This window comes from Hyperolius riggenbachi, chromosome 2 (genome assembly GCF_040937935.1).
Source record: "Hyperolius riggenbachi isolate aHypRig1 chromosome 2, aHypRig1.pri, whole genome shotgun sequence".
NCBI lineage: Eukaryota > Metazoa > Chordata > Amphibia > Anura > Hyperoliidae > Hyperolius > Hyperolius riggenbachi.
Genome location: NC_090647.1, coordinates 17,098,746 through 17,117,174, shown reverse-complemented (window position 1 = coordinate 17,117,174; position 18,429 = coordinate 17,098,746). Strand labels below are relative to the sequence as shown.

Here is an 18,429-nt window from a genome sequence, read left to right as displayed (position 1 = left end):
GTAACATGAGATACATACAAACATCACTTCCTGGTTAGCAGCCATGTTTTTTGTTTGTAAACACTGCCTAAAACGGTCGATGAAAAGCCAGGATCACGGCGGAAACAGCAAAGAGGGGCCCAGGAGAACATAATGCATAGAATGGTATGCTTTTTATTGCAAGAATTTGAGGAGTACAGATTCTCTTTAAAAGGAAATAAATATGGCAGCTTCCATATCCCTGTCATTTCAGGTGTCCTTTAAAAGGAGTTCTCTGGTATCTGTAAAAAAGCTAAAACTGGCATTTACCTTGGGCTTCTATCAGCCCCCTGCAGCTGTAATGTCCTGCGCAGTCCTCCTCCGATATTCCATTCCCCGCTGCCGGTAACCTGCTAATTATTCGTCTAACTAGATGAACAGAAATGCTCCCTCCCGCGAGTCATCGGTAGCTTACTGTGCAGGTGCAGTGCGAAGTTTTCTAGTACTTCGCCTGCGACGGCCACACAGCCACAGTTCTATTCCTCTAGTTAGACGAATAATTAGCAGGTTTATTCATCTAACTGCAGGGGGCTGATAGAAGCTCCAGGTAAGTGTCAGTTTTAGCTTTTTTTTCAGATACCAGAACCCCTTAAAGTTAATTTTCAGTCCAGATTTGTTTTCATATTTGCCCATGCATTATTATTAAACCCAGAAATACAAGTCTTAGTAAAACCATGATTTTTATTGATACACTGTATAAAATAAATTTAAAAAAAAGTAGTTTGATGACTCTGGATGGGAGGCATTGTCCTACAGCCCCCCTCCCCTCCAGCGCTGGATCCCTGTAAACTTATCACTCATGATAGGTAAGCAAGATTCTTCTGGCTGCAATCCAGCAAGAACAAGGACTGCACCCGGACTGGGCATGTGCAAGTGAGATCTGCACATGCCCAATAGAAAGAATAAGCGCTGGTGAATGGAGGAATAAACAAGTAGCTCCATTCTACTGGGCATGCCCCGGACCTCCCTCGCAAATGCTCAGACAGAAGCAAAGCCAGATTATGAAGATGGGCCCAGCAATGGAATAGAGAGCTGTAAGGGGTTCCAAGAGGCTTCTGGACCAACCAGAGCCTTCCAACTATTGAGGGTAGGTATCTAAAAAAAAACTAAAATACATTGGGCATGAGATTGTTATTTACAGGTAATACACGTCAGCATGCCAGGAGAAGTACTGAACGTAAAGGGAAAAAATAGTGGTAATCACAGTGTCAGTCTGCCTGCGGATAGTCATAGCACATCTCACAGCATGGTGTATCTTGTGTGAGCGCTAACATCTGGGTCAACTCCATCACACTGGGTCATATGTTTAGGTTTTATAATAAAAGTGCATGTACAACCATGAAACAGGTCCTCTTCTCCTGTGCCATCAGTGGATGGATCTCTCAAGCCTCATGATTTGCCCCGGAAAGGCGTAAACATCCATTTCCTACCCATAACACAGCATGGAGGGGCTCAGTGAAGGCAGCAGTGAAGGTGTGGAGGTGTCTGATGGGGTCACACAGGGCATAAAAGGAGATCTGCCCGGCCTCATAATCCATAAACACCCTGATTCTATCGTTGGGGATCTTCTCAGGTAACTTGATCACTTCCTTGTTATGCATCACCGAATAATGATTCTCATTTCTGTACAAACACCAGGACTTGTCATTCTCGCCAGCCAGGGACTTCCCTCCTTTCCTGGCTATACTGGGGTAACACACCCCGACTCTCCATAAATTTGACAATTCAACTTCCACTTCCCAGTAATCTCGCCCCGAAGTGAAACCGAGGGTGCTCATCACCAGAGGAAATTGAAATCGCTCTGGTTTCTCCGGACGTTTCTGCTTTCGGTGTGACACATAGACGGTTTTCTTGTCATTTGAGACGTATAGCATGTTACAGGCTGAATTTACATCGATGGATATGTCTGCAGGTTCCTGGGTATAGAAGCAACTTATCACAGACATGATGTCAAGCAGTCCTGTGTGTAACAAGTGCGACATGTCAACCTCCTCCCCTTCATCATGGAGATGTTCATCATCTGGGTCATCTCCCTCCTCCATGTCACACAGGTCCTCCATGTCTGGTTCCTGTAAGACAGTCATTGGATCAGTCGCATTACGCAGTTCCTCAATGAGATAGATCTTTCTGAGAAGTTCCTCCTTCCTCATTTCCAGCTGCCAGATAAGATCGGAGTAGGACATGGACACCTTCTGTGACCTTCTGGTGATGCTACTCAGGATGTTCTTCTCCATGTCTTCCAACAGTCTCTTCAGGTCTCTAAACATGGCAGCGACTCTCATGGTTTCCTGATCTGCTTCTCCTTGTGCTTTTCTCCTGCGTTCCTCCAGACTCTGGACTCTTTCCTTAACCTTCTCCCTCTCTGATATTAGCTTCTGTAGATTGTTCATTAGCTCCTCCTGCTTAGAATCATCTTCTAGTGGCTTCCTCTTATTAAAAGCCTCAGCTATATTGTGCAATGTTGTGTTCCTGATCAGCTCAGGCCTGTTCGCATATACCTGCTGACACTGAGCACATTTATGTTCTGTTAGACCATCCCGGAGGTCCCAAGCTTGTGTGATGCAGTATCGGCAGAAGTTGTGGCCACACGGCAAGGTCACAGGATCTCTATAGAGCTCCATACAGATGGAACAGTGAAGCTCAGCAGTCACTTCAGAAGACACTATTGTTAAACCTAGAATCAGAAGATTACATTTCAAAGCCTTGAATCATTACAAAAAGTGTGAAGCTTATAATGTACGTTAATAATTTACTGTATTTTGAAAGGCTACATCTGGCCATCTAAAAAATAAGCTTCTTCCAGCCCCTAGAAGTCTGTTAGGTCCCTCAGCGTAGTTTCCAGATCCCACAATGCAGTTCCGCTCTGAGCCAGGCATCCGCTCTTCCCTCCGTAAGATGGCGACTCAGCTGGGGTGTCTTCTGCACATCTCTCGTGATTGCACTCCCATCACCGAGAACACTCGCGCAGTTCAATTCTCTGAACTGTGCAAGTGCAGAACACTCCTGGTATCAGGAGCGCAATTCCGAGAGGCATGTGGCACAACCCGCCCATGAGAAGAAGATCCAGCACAACCGGAGGCCTGGCTCAGAGCGGAACTGCGGTGTGGGACCTCACAGACTTCAGGGGGCTGGAAAAAGCCTCAGGCGAGTGGAACTTATTTTTTTAGATTGCCAGATGCGTTTTACACTTAAAATCCTAGCTTACTGGTAACGGTTTCCGAGAACCCTCTAAAGTGGCTGCACATAGGAGTACCACTGGCTGCACCCCTGAGGAAACTTATCAGAAAAATGGCTGAAAGCCCCTCCCCTCCGTTGGTATTCGAGAGCCAAACACCAGTGATGTTCAGAATTATTCTCTCCAGCAATAGAATTTCCAAGAGCCAAGTCTCCCATTCCTCCCACAATAGGGGAAGCCTTTAGATGCTCCAAAAGGTGTCTCTGATCCTCTTCGCTCCTTCGTCTTCACGGCTGCACGCTCTTCCGTGTACAAGCGCAGCCAGATTTCACAGGCGCCAGTGAGTTTATGCTTGCTCCGTGTTACTACGCAGTGCGACTAGGAGCAATGTTCAATTTTAAAGTGTACCTGACATGTAAGGATAGAAAAGTGTTATACATACCTGGGGCTTCCTCCAGCCCCCTCCGCACCGATCGCTCCCACTGTGTCTTCCTCCGCCTCCTTGTTTGCCCGGTAGAAGCCACGTTAGCTTGGCCAGTCGCCCCCACACGCAACCCCTTATCACTGCCATGGCTGGGAGCGTTCTGCACATGCCCACTAGAAGGGCACAGCGGGGTAGACACGCAGCCGGGCTGCACATGCTCAGTACGCCCCGCCCCAAGCTAACAGGGCTTCTACCAGGCAAATGAGGAGGCAGAGGAAGACAGCGTGGGAGCAATCGGTGCACAGGGGGCTGGAGGAAGCCCCAGGTATAAATCTTTTATATCTTTATGTCTCAGGTTTCTTGCACAAGGGGTCCTAGTGCAGCAACAAAGGGGTGAAGTAAGAACGGGGATACCTCTGGACCATCCAAAGGCATGCAACTACTGAAGTATGTAACCTTTATTAAAATTTGATTTCCAGTTTACTTTAAACCCTCTGTGGATTAAAACTGCGTCCTAACCAGTGCCGGATCATCCACAAGGTAAAGCTAGGCAGTTGCCTAGGGCCTGGCAGATGCCAACCTCCACCAAAACTTTCTAAAAAAAAAAAAAAAAAAAAAAAGTCAAGTGATCATCAATGGTGGGCAAGAAAACCTGCTATCTTGCCTATGGAATCTTAATCCTTTTCTACTCCTTATACGCAATCTTCCTCCTACCCGGTCCCCAATTACCTCCTAACCCCAGCCAACCTTCCTCCTACCCGATCCCCCAACACCATTCCTCCTACACCCAACCCTAACCAACACAGCAACCTTCCTCCTACCTGATCCCCCAACACCACCACTCCTACACCCAACCCTAACCCCAACCAACACAGCAGCCTTCCTCCTACCTGATCCCCCAACACCACCACTCCTACACCCAACCCTAACCCCAACCAACACAGCAGCCTTCCTCCTACCTGATCCCCCAACACCACCACTCCTACACCCAACCCTAACCCCAACCAACACAGCAGCCTTCCTCCTACCTGATCCCCCAACACCACCACTCCTACACCCAACCCTAACCCCAACCAACACAGCAGCCTTCCTCCTACCTGATCCCCAAACCCCCACCTCTCCTACATTGCCACCCAACCCTAACCTTCAAGGCTTCAGGGGGGAGGGGGCACCACTCAGTACAAAGGACAGTCAAGATCTGCCACCAGACATGCTTTCAGCACAGAGGACAGGCAGGAACTGTCACCCGACACCATCAGTAGACACGGCTTCAGGGGGGAGGGGCAGCCCTCAGCACACAGGACAGGAACTGTCACCTGAAACGGCTTCAGGGGGGAGGGGCAGCTATAGACACGGCTTCAGGGGGGGAGGGGCAGCTCTCAGCACAGGACAGGCAGGAACTGTCACCTGACACGGTCACAAGACACGGCTTCAGGGGGAGGGGCAGCTCTCAGCACAGAGGACAGGCAGGAACTGTCACCCGACACCATCACGAGACACGGCTTCAGGGGGGAGGGGCAGCTCTCAGCACAGGACAGGCAGGAGCTGTCACCTGACACGGTCACAAGACACGGCTTCAGGGGGAGGGGCTGCTCTCAGCACAGAGGACAGGCAGGAACTGTCACCCGACATGATCACTAGACACGGCTTCAGAGGGGAGGGGCAGCTCTCAGCACAGGAGCGGATACATTAATATTTGTGAGAACATCAGCACTCCCGCATGCAATAGTACAGGGCAATGAGGTAGACAAAACACAGAGAAAAAGAACCTGTACATAGACACTGCACCACCAATTCAGTATACAAAATAACAGCTTTTATTGAACAGTAGAAAAATTCATCATAAAAAACATCTAAAAAGAGGTCAAAACCCCTAGAAAACACCTATATAGGCACATGATAATGCCATAAGTATAACCTCACCTCAATTTACAATAAAGTACCTGTACTGCAAACAAAACCAAAACTGAGGTTTACATTTTGAACCCCAATAATGGAAGAAAGGACCCAGGTCAGACTGGTATGAGATTGCCTGTGATAACCTGTGTTTAGTGCTAAAGGAAGCAAGATGAGAACCCAGCAAAAATCATATATAAAGTAATATGCTCAGAGAACAAATCATACATAATAATAATAATCACATGATGGGTATTTGAAAGTGAGCAGTCACACAGTAAGTGGTAACAGGTAAGGGGTGAATAAGTGATATACTATACCAGCCCAGTGTCACCAAAAATAAAGGCAGCGATGGTCGCAGGCAGAGGGAGGCACAGAAACGCCCCACGCGTGGCGTGGCCTAATTAACCACTTCTTCAGGAGCCAAGTTTGCAGTACAGGTACTTTATTGTAAATTGAGGTGAGGTTATACTTATGCCTATATAGGTGTTTTCCTAGGGGTTTTTACCTCTTTTTAGATGTTTTTTTATGATGAATTTTTCTACTGTTCAATAAAAGCTGTTATTTTGTATACTGAATTGGTGGTGCAGTGTCTATGTACAGGTTCTTTTTCTCTGTGTTTTGTCTAGCACAGAGGACAGGAACTGTCACCCGACACGATCACTAGACAAGGCTTCAGGTGGGAGGGGCAGCTCAGCACAGAGGACAGGAACTGTCACCCAACACGATCACTAGACAAGGCTTCAGGTGGGAGGGGCAGCTCTCAGCACAGAGGACAGGAACTGTCACCCGACACGATCACTAGACAAGGCTTCAGGTGGGAGGGGCAGCTCTCAGCACAGAGGACAGGAACTGTCACCCGACATGATCACTAGACACGGCTTCAGGGGGGAGGGGCAGCTCTCAGCACAGAGGACAGGAACTGTCACCCGACATGATCACTAGACACGGCTTCAGGGGGGAGGGGCGGCTCTCAGCACAGAGGACAGGCAGGAACTGTCACCTGACATGATCACTAGACACGGCTTCAGGGGGAGGGGCAGCTCTCAGCACAGAGGACAGGAACTGTCACCCGACACGATCACTAGACAAGGCTTCAGGTGGGAGGGGCAGCTCAGCACAGAGGACAGGAACTGTCACCTGACATGATCACTAGACACGGCTTCAGGGGGGAGGGGCAGCTCTCAGCACAGAGGACAGGAACTGTCACCCGACATGATCACTAGACACGGCTTCAGGGGGGAGGGGCAGCTCTCAGCACAGAGGACAGGAACTGTCACCCGACATGATCACTAGACACGGCTTCAGGGGGGAGGGGCAGCTCTCAGCACAGAGGACAGGAACTGTCACCCGACATGATCACTAGACACGGCTTCAGGGGGGAGGGGCAGCTCTCAGCACAGAGGACAGGCAGGAACTGTCACCCGACATGATCACTAGACACGGCTTCAAGGGGGAGGGGCGGCTCTCAGCACAGAGGACAAGCAGGAACTGTCACCCGACATGATCACTAGACACGGCTTCAGGGGGGAGGGGCGGCTCTCAGCACAGAGGACAGGCAGGAACTGTCACCCGACATGATCACTAGACACGGCTTCAGGGGGGAGGGGCGGCTCTCAGCACAGAGGACAGGCAGGAACTGTCACCTGACACGATCACTAGACACGGCTTCAGGGGGGAGGGGCAGCTCTCAGCACAGAGGAAAGGCAGGAACTGTCACCCGACATGATCACTAGACACGGCTTCAGGGGGAGGGGCAGCTCTCAGCACTCAGGACAGGAACTGTCACCCGACATGATCACTAGACACGGCTTCAGGGGGAGGGGCAGCTCTCAGCACAGAGGACAGGCAGGAACTGTCACCCGACATGATCACTAGACACGGCTTCAGGGGGAGGGGCAGCTCAGCACTCAGGACAGGAACTGTCACCCGACATGATCACTAGACACGGCTTCAGGGGGAGGGGCAGCTCTCAGCACAGAGGACAGGCAGGAACTGTCACCCGACATGATCACTAGACACGGCTTCAGGGGGAGGGGCGGCTCTCAGCACAGAGGACAGGCAGGAACTGTCACCCGACATGATCACTAGACACGGCTTCAGGGGGGAGGGGCGGCTCTCAGCACAGAGGACAGGCAGGAACTGTCACCCGACACGATCACTAGACACGGCTTCAGGGGGAGGGGCGGCTCTTAGCACAGAGGACAGGCAGGAACTGTCACCCGACACGATCACTAGACACGGCTTCAGGGGGGAGGGGCGGCTCTCAGCACAGAGGACAGGCAGGAACTGTCAACCGACACGATCACTAGACACGGCTTCAGGGGGGAGGGGCGGCTCTCAGCACAGAGGACAGGCAGGAACTGTCACCCGACACGATCACTAGACACGGCTTCAGGGGGGAGGGGCGGCTCTCAGCACAGAGGACAGGCAGGAACTGTCACCCGACACGATCACTAGACACGGCTTCAGGGGGGAGGGGCGGCTCTCAGCACAGAGGACAGGCAGGAACTGTCACCCGACACGATCACTAGACACGGCTTCAGGGGGGAGGGGCGGCTCTCAGCACAGAGGACAGGCAGGAACTGTCACCCGACACGATCACTAGACACGGCTTCAGGGGGGAGGGGCGGCTCTCAGCACAGAGGACAGGCAGGAACTGTCACCCGACATGATCACTAGACACGGCTTCAGGGGGGAGGGGCGGCTCTCAGCACAGAGGACAGGCAGGAACTGTCACCCGACATGATCACTAGACACGGCTTCAGGGGGGAGGGGCGGCTCTCAGCACAGAGGACAGGCAGGAACTGTCACCCGACATGATCACTAGACACGGCTTCAGGGGGGAGGGGCGGCTCTCAGCACAGAGGACAGGCAGGAACTGTCACCCGACATGATCACTAGACACGGCTTCAGGGGGGAGGGGCGGCTCTCAGCACAGAGGACAGGCAGGAACTGTCACCCGACATGATCACTAGACACGGCTTCAGGGGGGAGGGGCGGCTCTCAGCACAGAGGACAGGCAGGAACTGTCACCCGACATGATCACTAGACACGGCTTCAGGGGGGAGGGGCGGCTCTCAGCACAGAGGACAGGCAGGAACTGTCACCCGACACGATCACTAGACACGGCTTCAGGGGGAGGGGCGGCTCTCAGCACAGAGGACAGGCAGGAACTGTCACCCGACACGATCACTAGACACGGCTTCAGGGGGAGGGGCGGCTCTCAGCACAGAGGACAGGCAGGAACTGTCACCCGACACGATCACTAGACACGGCTTCAGGGGGGGAGGGGCGGCTCACAGCACAGAGGACAGGCAGGAACTGTCACCCGACACCATCACTAGACACGGCTTCAGGGGGGAGGGGCGGCTCTCAGCACAGAGGACAGGCAGGAACTGTCACCCGACACCATCACTAGACACGGCTTCAGGGGGGAGGGGCGGCTCTCAGCACAGAGGACAGGCAGGAACTGTCACCCGACACGATCACTAGACACGGCTTCAGGGGGGAGGGGCGGCTCTCAGCACAGAGGACAGGCAGGAACTGTCACCCGACACGATCACTAGACACGGCTTCAGGGGGGAGGGGCGGCTCTCAGCACAGAGGACAGGCAGGCGGGGGTGGTGGAGCCGCCATTCCTTCTCTTACCAGCCATTCTCTGCAGGTTGGAGGAGGAGACGCTCCCGGACAGCAGCCATATCTGCAGCCAATGCCGCCGTCCTTTTAAACCAGCTGCCCCCCGAGACGGACTGACCAATCAGAGCGCTAGCGGCACAGGTATCTTCACGTGACAGCTCCGCCCACCTAAAGCGGCGCTTGCTACAGGAAGACTGCGCGTTCCACGGTGAGACGCACCATTGACGTCATCACGCTGCACTGTCAGGTGGTGTTAGGTACTGCAGTGCTCGGTAGCACGCCTTACCTCCTGCAAACCACCCTCAGGGGATCCACATACCTCCTTCTAACTACCCTCAGGCTTCTTGCACACCAAGACGTTGTGTTAGGTGGCACGTTAAGGTCGCATAACGTGCACCTAACACAACGTATGGTGCTGCAAAAGCCGACGGTAGAGTGAGCCGCGTTAGGCTGCTCGATGCCCATAATATCTCCCAGAGTGGCGCTGATTGGCCAGCGGGACCACGTGATGCGGAGCGAGACACTCCGCATCACGTGGTCCCGCCGGCCAATCAGCGCCCGCCAGTGCAGTGAATATTAAGTAGCCATGTGCGCGGCTACTGTAGCTGGCTCTCCCCGCCTCCTCCGCCCCCCACTGCGCATGTGCAAACAGTCTAACGCGGCTATAGCCGCTCCAACGCCGTAGCATGCTGCACTTTGCACAGGACGTGCAGCGTTACATGTAACGCAACGTGGGCTGTGTGAACAGCCCACTTGTGTTACATTGCTGTGCGTTGGGGGAGCGTTACAGGCGCACTAACGTGCGCCTGTAACGTCTTGGTGTGCAAGCAGCCTCAGAGGGCCCATACCTCCCCTAAAACTACCCTGAGAGGGTCCTTAGCTCCTGCCCCAACTACCCTCAGCAGGCCTTTATTTCCCCCAACTATCTCCAGAGTACATACCTCCCTTAAATACTCTCAGTGGGTCCTTACCTCCTTCAACTACCCTCAGCAGGTCCTTATCTCCCCTCAACTGCCCCCAGAAGGTACATACCTCTCACAACTACCTTCAGCGAGTCCTTACCTCCCCTCCCCAACTACCCTCCAAGTGTCTTTTTCTCCTGCCCCAATTACCCTCTGAGAGGCTGCAAATTCAGATTAACTTTACATCCCACTTCAACTACCCTCTGAGAGGTTGCAGAATTCATGTTACCCTCCAGACAGCCATGGAGGACAAGCACCTGGGAGCTGCCTTGGCTCTGACTGACACTGTACAGCTCCACAGCCCCTTTGTTCTCCCTGATAGGTCTAAGGGCCCTTTTCCACCAGCGCGTTTGCGCTGGCTGAATCGCAAAACCGCAAACCGCTAGCGATTTTACAATCGCAACGGTTTGCTTTTTAACATAGGAATCGCGGTAGGTCATTTCCACTACCGCGATTCGCTTTTGTCGGGAACGCGAACGCGCGGCAGAGCGATAATTGCCGCGATTTTGCTATGCAGTGCATAGCATAGCAAAATCGCGGCCGCAAACGTCGGGGGAATCGCCGGTTTTGCGATTCAGCAATCGCTAGCGTTCAGCGTGAACGCTAGCGATTGCAGGTGGAAAAGGGCCCTAACTGCCATGTAACCACACCCACCCCAGCCACTGGTGCAGCAACCTCTACCAGAAACTATAGTACTGCAGAGAGACTCATACCTCCAAACCATCCGGGGCTGGGAAGCACTTTCTCGTGGTGTCCTCCCCCCCCCCCCTTCTTTTTTGTGTCCCGATGCCACTGGAAGGATGGAGAGCAGTGGAGGGATCACCGCCTAGGTGATGCACCTGAATCCTCACATCACGCTGCATAATCTGGGCTGCCATTTACTGCTGAGACATGCAACTGATTAGCGCAAAGCTGGAACGCAGAGAGATATGAGTTACTTACCAAGCCTCACTCCCTGAGCTTTGGTAGATTTATTGTTTGTCACAGCTCAATAACACAGTCTGTCCCATGCCTAAGGGAGCTAAAATATCTATAATAGGCTACGTGCCTCAACCTTCGAGCAAGAAGAAGTATTGCCCTGCCCCCAGGGCCGGTCCAAGCAGAAGTAGGGGCCGGTCCAAGCAAGAAGAAGTAGTGTCCTGCCCACAGGGGCGGTCCTAGACTTGCCGCCGACCTGGAGGGTGTCCACCGAGCTGTAGGGGGTAGCGGGCAGGAAAGGGTTATTGGGCACAGCGGCGGGGAGGGGGGGTCAGACCCCCCCTCCCTCACTCACCTGGGTCCCCCATCTGCGCTCCCCCTCTAGCGTAAGTTGAGCAGCAGCCGCCATTACAATACAGCGGGCGGCAGTGCAGGAAGGGACAACAGTGGAACGCACGCTGGAACGCGGAAGAGGTGGGTCATCCCCGCCCGCTGCCTCTTACTAATAGCGGTGGCTGCTGCTGAACTTCAACTAGAGGGGGAGCGCACATGGGGGACCCAGGTGAGGGAGGTGGGGTCCAACCCCCCTCCCCGCCGCAAACCTAAGCTGGAGGGGGAGCGCACAAAAGTTTTGGGATAGTGTTCCGTGGACTGATGAAACAAAATTAGAACTGTTTGGGCCCATGGATCAAAGCTATGTTTGGAGGAGGAAGAACAAGGTCTATGAAGAAAAGAACACCTTGCCTACTGTGAAGCATGGCGGGGGGTCAATCATGCTTTGGGGCTGTTTTGCTTCTGCAGGTACAGGGAAGCTTCAGCGTGTGCAAGGTACCATGAATTATCTTCAGTACCAGGAGATATTGGATGAAAATGTGATGCAATCCGTCACAAACCTGAGGCTTTGGAGATGTTGGACCTTTCAACAGAACAATTATCCCAAGCATACCTCCAAGTCCACTACAGCATGGTTGCAGATTGAAGGCTGGAACATTTTGGAGTGGCCATCGCAGTCACCAGACTTAACCACTTCCGGATTCTCGGTGCGTATATATACGCCCCTGAATCCTGAAGTGTATACCATGGAAACGTTCCATGTCAGTTCACGGAGGGTGTCTCCGTGAACACCCTGCGAGCCGATCGGCGGCTCGCAGGGTAAATGTAAACACACGGGGAAGACCTTCCCCGGTGTTTACATGTATACGGCGCTGCTGCGCAGCAGCGCCGTAGAGGAGATCGGCGATCCCCGGCCTCTGATTGGCCGGGGATCACCGGCATCTGATAGGCTAAAGCCTATCCCATCAGGCGCAGGACGGTAATCCGTCCTGCGCCGCTCACAGGGGGAGGGAGAGGGAGGGAAGGAGGCCAGGAAGCGCTGCGGAGATGGGCTTTGAAGAGCCCCCCCCCGCAAGCGCAAGCAGCCGGCGGCGATCAGACCCCCCCCCAGCAGGACATCCCCCTAGTGGGGAAAAAAGGGGGGAAGTCTGATCGGCCTGGCTGCTAGCTGATCTGTGCTGTGGGCTGGAGAGCCCACGCAGCACAGATCAGCACAAAATTTCATGGTGTGGAAGTGGTTAAATCCCATTGAGAACCTCTGGTGGGACTTAAAGAAAGCTGTTGCAGCGCGCAAGCCTAAGGGTGGCCATACACTGGTCAATTTGCCATCAGATCGACAAACAGATCCCTCTCTGTTTGAATCTGATCAGAGAGGGATCGTATGGCTGCCTTTACTGCAAACAGATTGTGAATAGATTTCAGCCTGAAACCAATCACAATCTGTGGAGCTGCCGCCCCCCCCCCACCCGTATACATTACCTGCCCTGGTCGGCGCGGGTCCCCCGGTCTCCGCTGTCTTCTTCTTCCCCGCGCTCGACTCCAGCTTCACTTCCTGCCCGGGGAAGTTTAAACAGTAGAGGGCACTCTACTGTTTAAACTTCCTGCCGAGACAGGAAGAAGTGAAGCCTGCTGGACTCGGAGCCCAGCGGAGAAGGAGCAGCGGGGAAACGCGCCGGCAGAACAGGTAATGTATAGCCGCTGTATTGCGTCGGTTGTCGGACATTCGAACGCAGCCATCGACGTACTCCTGACCCGCCGGCCATCGAGTGAAATCTTCCGCACGGACAGGAACGACGGGAACGATTGATTTCGGTCGGAAATCGATCGTTCGATCAACGTTTGCGCAACGCTTTCACAGCAGATTCGATCACAGTGTGCGGAACTTTGCGCACGAGCGCTAGTTAGCATGCCCAAACTGACTTTAGGCGTGAAGAGGGGCTTTTCACAAGCATGCTAACAGTTAGCACCGCTTTGTGAATCAAGTCCCGCATGATCTAATTTTCACTGGTGCGTGCTAAGTACTTAGCACCCGAGTTAGCACGCCCAAAGCCTTTAGGCGTGCTAACTAGGTTAGCACCGCATAGTGAATCAAGCCCTTATCTTTCAATATGCTTGTGAAGTGCTATAAATCCTGTATGTATCAATCATATTGGTTGCATTCCTCTGTGCCAGTGCTGTCCAACTGACGGCCAGCGGGCCGCTGGCTCATTACTGTCCTTGTGCTCTGCCTCCATGGCCCACTTTATATACTCACGTGGCCCCAATCTAGCGCCGAACTTATCTGCTCTCCTGCACACCGCTCAGCTCCGATCACCAGTTACTTCCGTCTAGTGCCTCTGACGTCATGAGCGGCGCAGGCCGGTAGTAACCATGGTGACGGGACACTAAGCTCTCCTGCTTAGCGCTCCGTCACCATGGTTACTACCGGCCTGCGCCGCTCATGACGTCAGAGGCACTAGACGGAAGTAACTGGTGATCGGAGCTGAGCGGTGTGCAGGAGAGCAGATAAGTTCGGCGCTAGATTGGGGCCACGTGAGTATATAAAGGGGGCACAGGGAGACGTAGCACGGGGGATAGTGGAGACACAGAGGACAAGAGTGGGCACAGAGGAAAACATATAGGGGCACAAGAGGTGACAAAGGGAAACATAGGGGTTTAAGAGGTGGCACAGGGAAAAGCATAGTGGACACAGGACATGAGGTGGCACAGGGAAAAGAGGGGCACAAGAGGAGGCACGGGGAGACAGGCGGGAATAGCAAGAACCTCATTCATTGAAGTCGGCCCACGTAATCTGGAAAAAAAAAATTGGCCCTCCATACCCGTGAAGTTGGACAGCGCTGCTCTGTGCTATTGCTCTTATTAATAACCCATATTGTGGCACAAGATTAGGGTTAGTTGTGTGATGTTATGCATTTACAGTCCTGGGAATAGAGTTATGCACTTGTAGGCACTGCGTTAACATTTCTGATATGTGAAGTTTTTTGCCAGAAATAAAGAATTTAACATTTTGCACATTTCAGTCTTTATTTTCTTATTTAATATATACATAACTCTTCATGTAGAGCTGCTTACTCTAATCTATATCCTTTAATACCTAGGTTCTCAACATGCGGTACGCGTACCCCAGGGGGTACTTCTGATGGTTCCAGGGGGTACTCAGCCTTGATAAATGTAACCAAGAATAACAAATTTAGAGTTGTAGAAAATTATAAATTCTATACAAACAGCAACAAATTAGTACTTCATCTAATTAAAAGCAACAGTAAATGCTTGGAAATTGTTTACAACCAATTATCATGTACTATGATTAAATATACATTTGTTAAGGGGTACTTGTGATACGGTTTACTATGCCAGGGGGTACTTGGTGACTACAGGGTTTTAGAAAGGGTACATACCAATAAAATGTTGGGAAACACTGCTTTAATACATATGTGTGCTGTGATTATTCTTTAAATAACTTCCCTACCATCGCTCCATGTACCAATCTCTGCATAGGATGGAGGGGGAAGCTGTATAGGGGAGGGGCGTGGTTTATATTGGGGCGTGATTAAAGGTGTGGCAGAGGCGTGTCTTAGTGTCCCTTTTTCCTGTTTCCAAAAGTTGGGAGGTATGTTCTTGCACACTACATGCGATTCCGATTTACTTATACAATCTGATTTTTTATTACGATTAACAAAAGTGCTGCATGCTGCTTCGTTTTTTTTAATTGGAATAAAAAATCAGATCGTATAGAAAAATTGGCATCGCATGTAGTGTGCAAGAGGCCTTCAGGATAGGGAAGATTTCCCACATTGATGCGCTGCAGATGTGCATTGCAGACTATCATTTGGAATAACCAGTCTTGAGCCCATATACAGCATTGAGCCCAAACACCAAATCAGGGCAGTAGTAATTTGCATTCCCTGAATATTGGTCCTAGATTGTGATAAGAACAGAAGTTTGTGAGCTAACTAATAATGGGATATACAAGCATATCTGTCCCATGAAACAGGTTCTCTGCCCACCACTCTTCTGTACACTGTTGACACTCACTGATCGTCCTGGTTGACACTAGTCTAGGTCAGTTTGAGGTTTTAACAGATTGGTTCTCAGTTGGTGAACACTACATGGGGTGAGGCAGTGGTTTTACAATAAGAGGTGTAGTTGGTTGACTACTGTCCCCTCCCCCTGCTTACACCTCTGACACTGCAGCTGTCCCCTTCCCTGCGCACACTCCTCTGAGCAATGCAGCTGTCCCCTCCCCTGCTTACACCTCTGACACTGCAGCTGTCCCCTCCCCTGCATACACTCCTCTGACCAATGCAGCTGTCCCCTCCCCTGCTTACACCTCTCTGACGCTGAAGCTGTCCCCTCCCCTGCATACACTCCTCTGACCAATGCAGCTGTCCCCTCCCCTGCTTACATCTCTCTGGGGCTGTCTACTTCCCCTGCTTACACCTCTCTGACCACTGCAGCTGTCCCCTCCCCACTTACACCTCTCTGACGCTGGGGCTGGCCCCTCCCCACTTACAACTCTCTGACGCTGGGGCTGTCCCCTCCCCCCGCTTACACCTCTCTGACTCCTCCCCATGCTTACACCTTGTCAGGAATATAGCCGCTAGTTATGAGGCTGATAACGTTAAGGATAATAACAGAACATATTTCTGTCCTGTTTCAGTCTACTGGGTGAAACCTCAGATGTGTATTGTGCTGGGGAGTAATTGGTCACCTGGCCAGAGTAAACTGAAGTCTAATGTAATTCTGTATGTAAATGTCCAATACCTCTGCCCCATTGTCCAGTAGGGGAAACTGTGTCTACTGCTAATTAGCTGCCAATTGAGGAAGAATAGGCTGGTCGGCATGGCTTTTGAGTCTGGCGTCAGCCATTGTCCCATTATACAAAGCAAGCCTGCCAGAGTCTTGGGGACAGGGGGAAGCTGACACCTGAAGGTTTGGAATGTACATGACAGCCGGCTGGAAGTGGAATTGCTTTGAAATCTGTAAGTGTAAACAGGATACTTGTTGTTCTCAGGATACAATCTTACCGGTGAAATCTGCAACCTTCAAAAAGCTGAAACAGGAACCCTTTGAAGTTCGCATATCACAGGAAGATTATGACAAGCGTTCGGTGATGTCACAAACGGAGACAGGAAAAAGCCTTAATTAAGTTTTCACCTGGAGTTGAAAAGCCTCACTTCACAATCTTTTGATGTATAGACTTTTACCTGGAAATGGAATTATGTCTGAGATTTAATTAAAAACTAGTTCCTCCCCTCCCCAAGGAAGTTGCAGCCTCCAGGCGTATCTCACAGTATAAAACAGCAGCTAGGATAGCCACAACTGGTAGTTCTTGGAGATAGCACACACGGCTAGAACTAACCTGGTTCCTGACCAGAAGTGCGTACTCCTGCAACAATGCCAGATCGATACGCTGGTACGTTTATTTCCCCGTTTATTTTGGTAAGTCAAATCACTTTGTGTGTATTTTTGTACTTTTATCCTTGTAACTTTTTACTTTGTTTTTGTAATCTTTTGTATATATTTTGTTCTGCATTGTTCCATTTTTTTCCCTGGAATATTAAATTATTATTTAATAAGCTTGACTTCTGCCGTACTAAACTAACACTCATAGCCTAGAAGAGATTGAAGTGTGTAGAAGTCCATGCCTAATTGTATGCTTGAGCAACACTACCATATGAAATTGTAATTGCATTGTGTGTGGGGGCGTTTGTCATACGTTGGCCTAAAGCGCGCAGCTGACACAACGTACGAAAACGCCAGTGCGAGTAGCGACAGCAGAGTGGCTAACAGTATCGTTCGGAACGACTGTTAGTGGCTTTGCTGCACGACAGTGTAACTTGCATTACAAGTCAGTGCCTGATTGGGCTGTGTTACTGTACAACTGTACTGTGTGTGTGGGTGCGTGGCGTTCCCGTATTCGGCCTAAAGCGCAAAGCTGACCCGAATACGAAAACGCGGATTGCGCGCGGAGGACTCGGCAGCAGAGTGGAAGTGTCTAGCAAACCGCTAGTGGTGGCAGTGAGACGTGTTTTGAGGGGTCACAGCCTTGTTGGTAACTCGATTAAGGCTGCTCCCCGCTTGATCTGGTCAAACCCGCAGTCGGGAACCGTATACGCAGGCGTGCCGCAGGCCGGTTCCTGACATACCTCTCTCACACTGCAGCTGTCCACTCCTCTGTTTACACCTTTCTGACATGCAGCTGGCCCCCTCCCCTGCTTACACCTTTCTGACATGCAACTGGCCCCTTCCCCTGCTTACACTTCTCTGACACTGCAGCTGTCCCCTCCCCACTTACACCTCTCTGACACTGTCTGTCCCCTCCCCCGCTTACACCTCTCTGACACTGCAGCTGTCTCCACTCCTGCTTACACTGCAGCTGTTCTCCTCCCCTGCTTACACCTCTCTGACACTGCAGCTGTCTCCACTCCTGCTTACACCTCTCTGACACTGCAGCTGTCTCCACTCCTGCTTACACTGCAGCTGTTCTCCTCCCCTGCTTACACCTCTCTGACACTGCAGCTGTCCCCTCCCCTGCTTACACCTCTCTGACACTGCAGCTGTCTCCACTCCTGCTTACACCTCTCTGACACTGCAGCTGTCTCCACTCCTGCTTACACTGCAGCTGTTCTCCTCCCCTGCTTACACCTCTCTGACACTGCAGCTGTCCCCTTCCCTGCTTACGCCTCTCTGACACTGCAGCTGTCTCCACTCCTGCTTACATCTCTCTCTCACACTGCAGCTGTCCACTCCTCTGCTTACACCTTTCTGACATGCATCTGGGTCCTTCCCCTGCTTACAGCTCCGACAGCGGAACTGTCCCTTCCCCTGCTTACAGCTCCGACAGCAGAACTGTCCCTTCCCCTGCTTACACCTGACACAGTGGCTGTCCCCTCTCCCAGTTACACCACTCTGACACTGTGGCTGTTCCTTCCCTTGCTTACACCTGACACAGTGGTTGTCCCCTCTCCCAGTTACACCACTCTGACACTGTGGCTGTTCCTTCCCCTGCTTACACCTGACACAGTGACTGTCCCCTCTCCCAGTTACACCACTCTGACACT

The 18,429-nt window shown here is 51.8% G+C and overlaps 1 protein-coding gene across 1 annotated transcript; it reads right to left on the bottom strand.

Annotated features, from left to right (window-relative positions):
- Positions 1 to 681: 681 nt before the first annotated feature.
- LOC137542426 (E3 ubiquitin-protein ligase TRIM39-like) lies at positions 682 to 9,296 on the bottom strand. The gene is made up of 2 exons (XM_068264327.1): positions 9,165 to 9,296; positions 682 to 2,692 (listed from the first exon to the last, which is right to left on the bottom strand). The coding sequence occupies exons 1-2, from the start codon at positions 9,169 to 9,171 to the stop codon at positions 1,401 to 1,403; spliced, it is 1,299 nt and encodes a 432-aa protein (XP_068120428.1). The 5' UTR covers positions 9,172 to 9,296; the 3' UTR covers positions 682 to 1,400.
- Between the last annotated feature and the right edge of the window lie 9,133 nt (positions 9,297 to 18,429).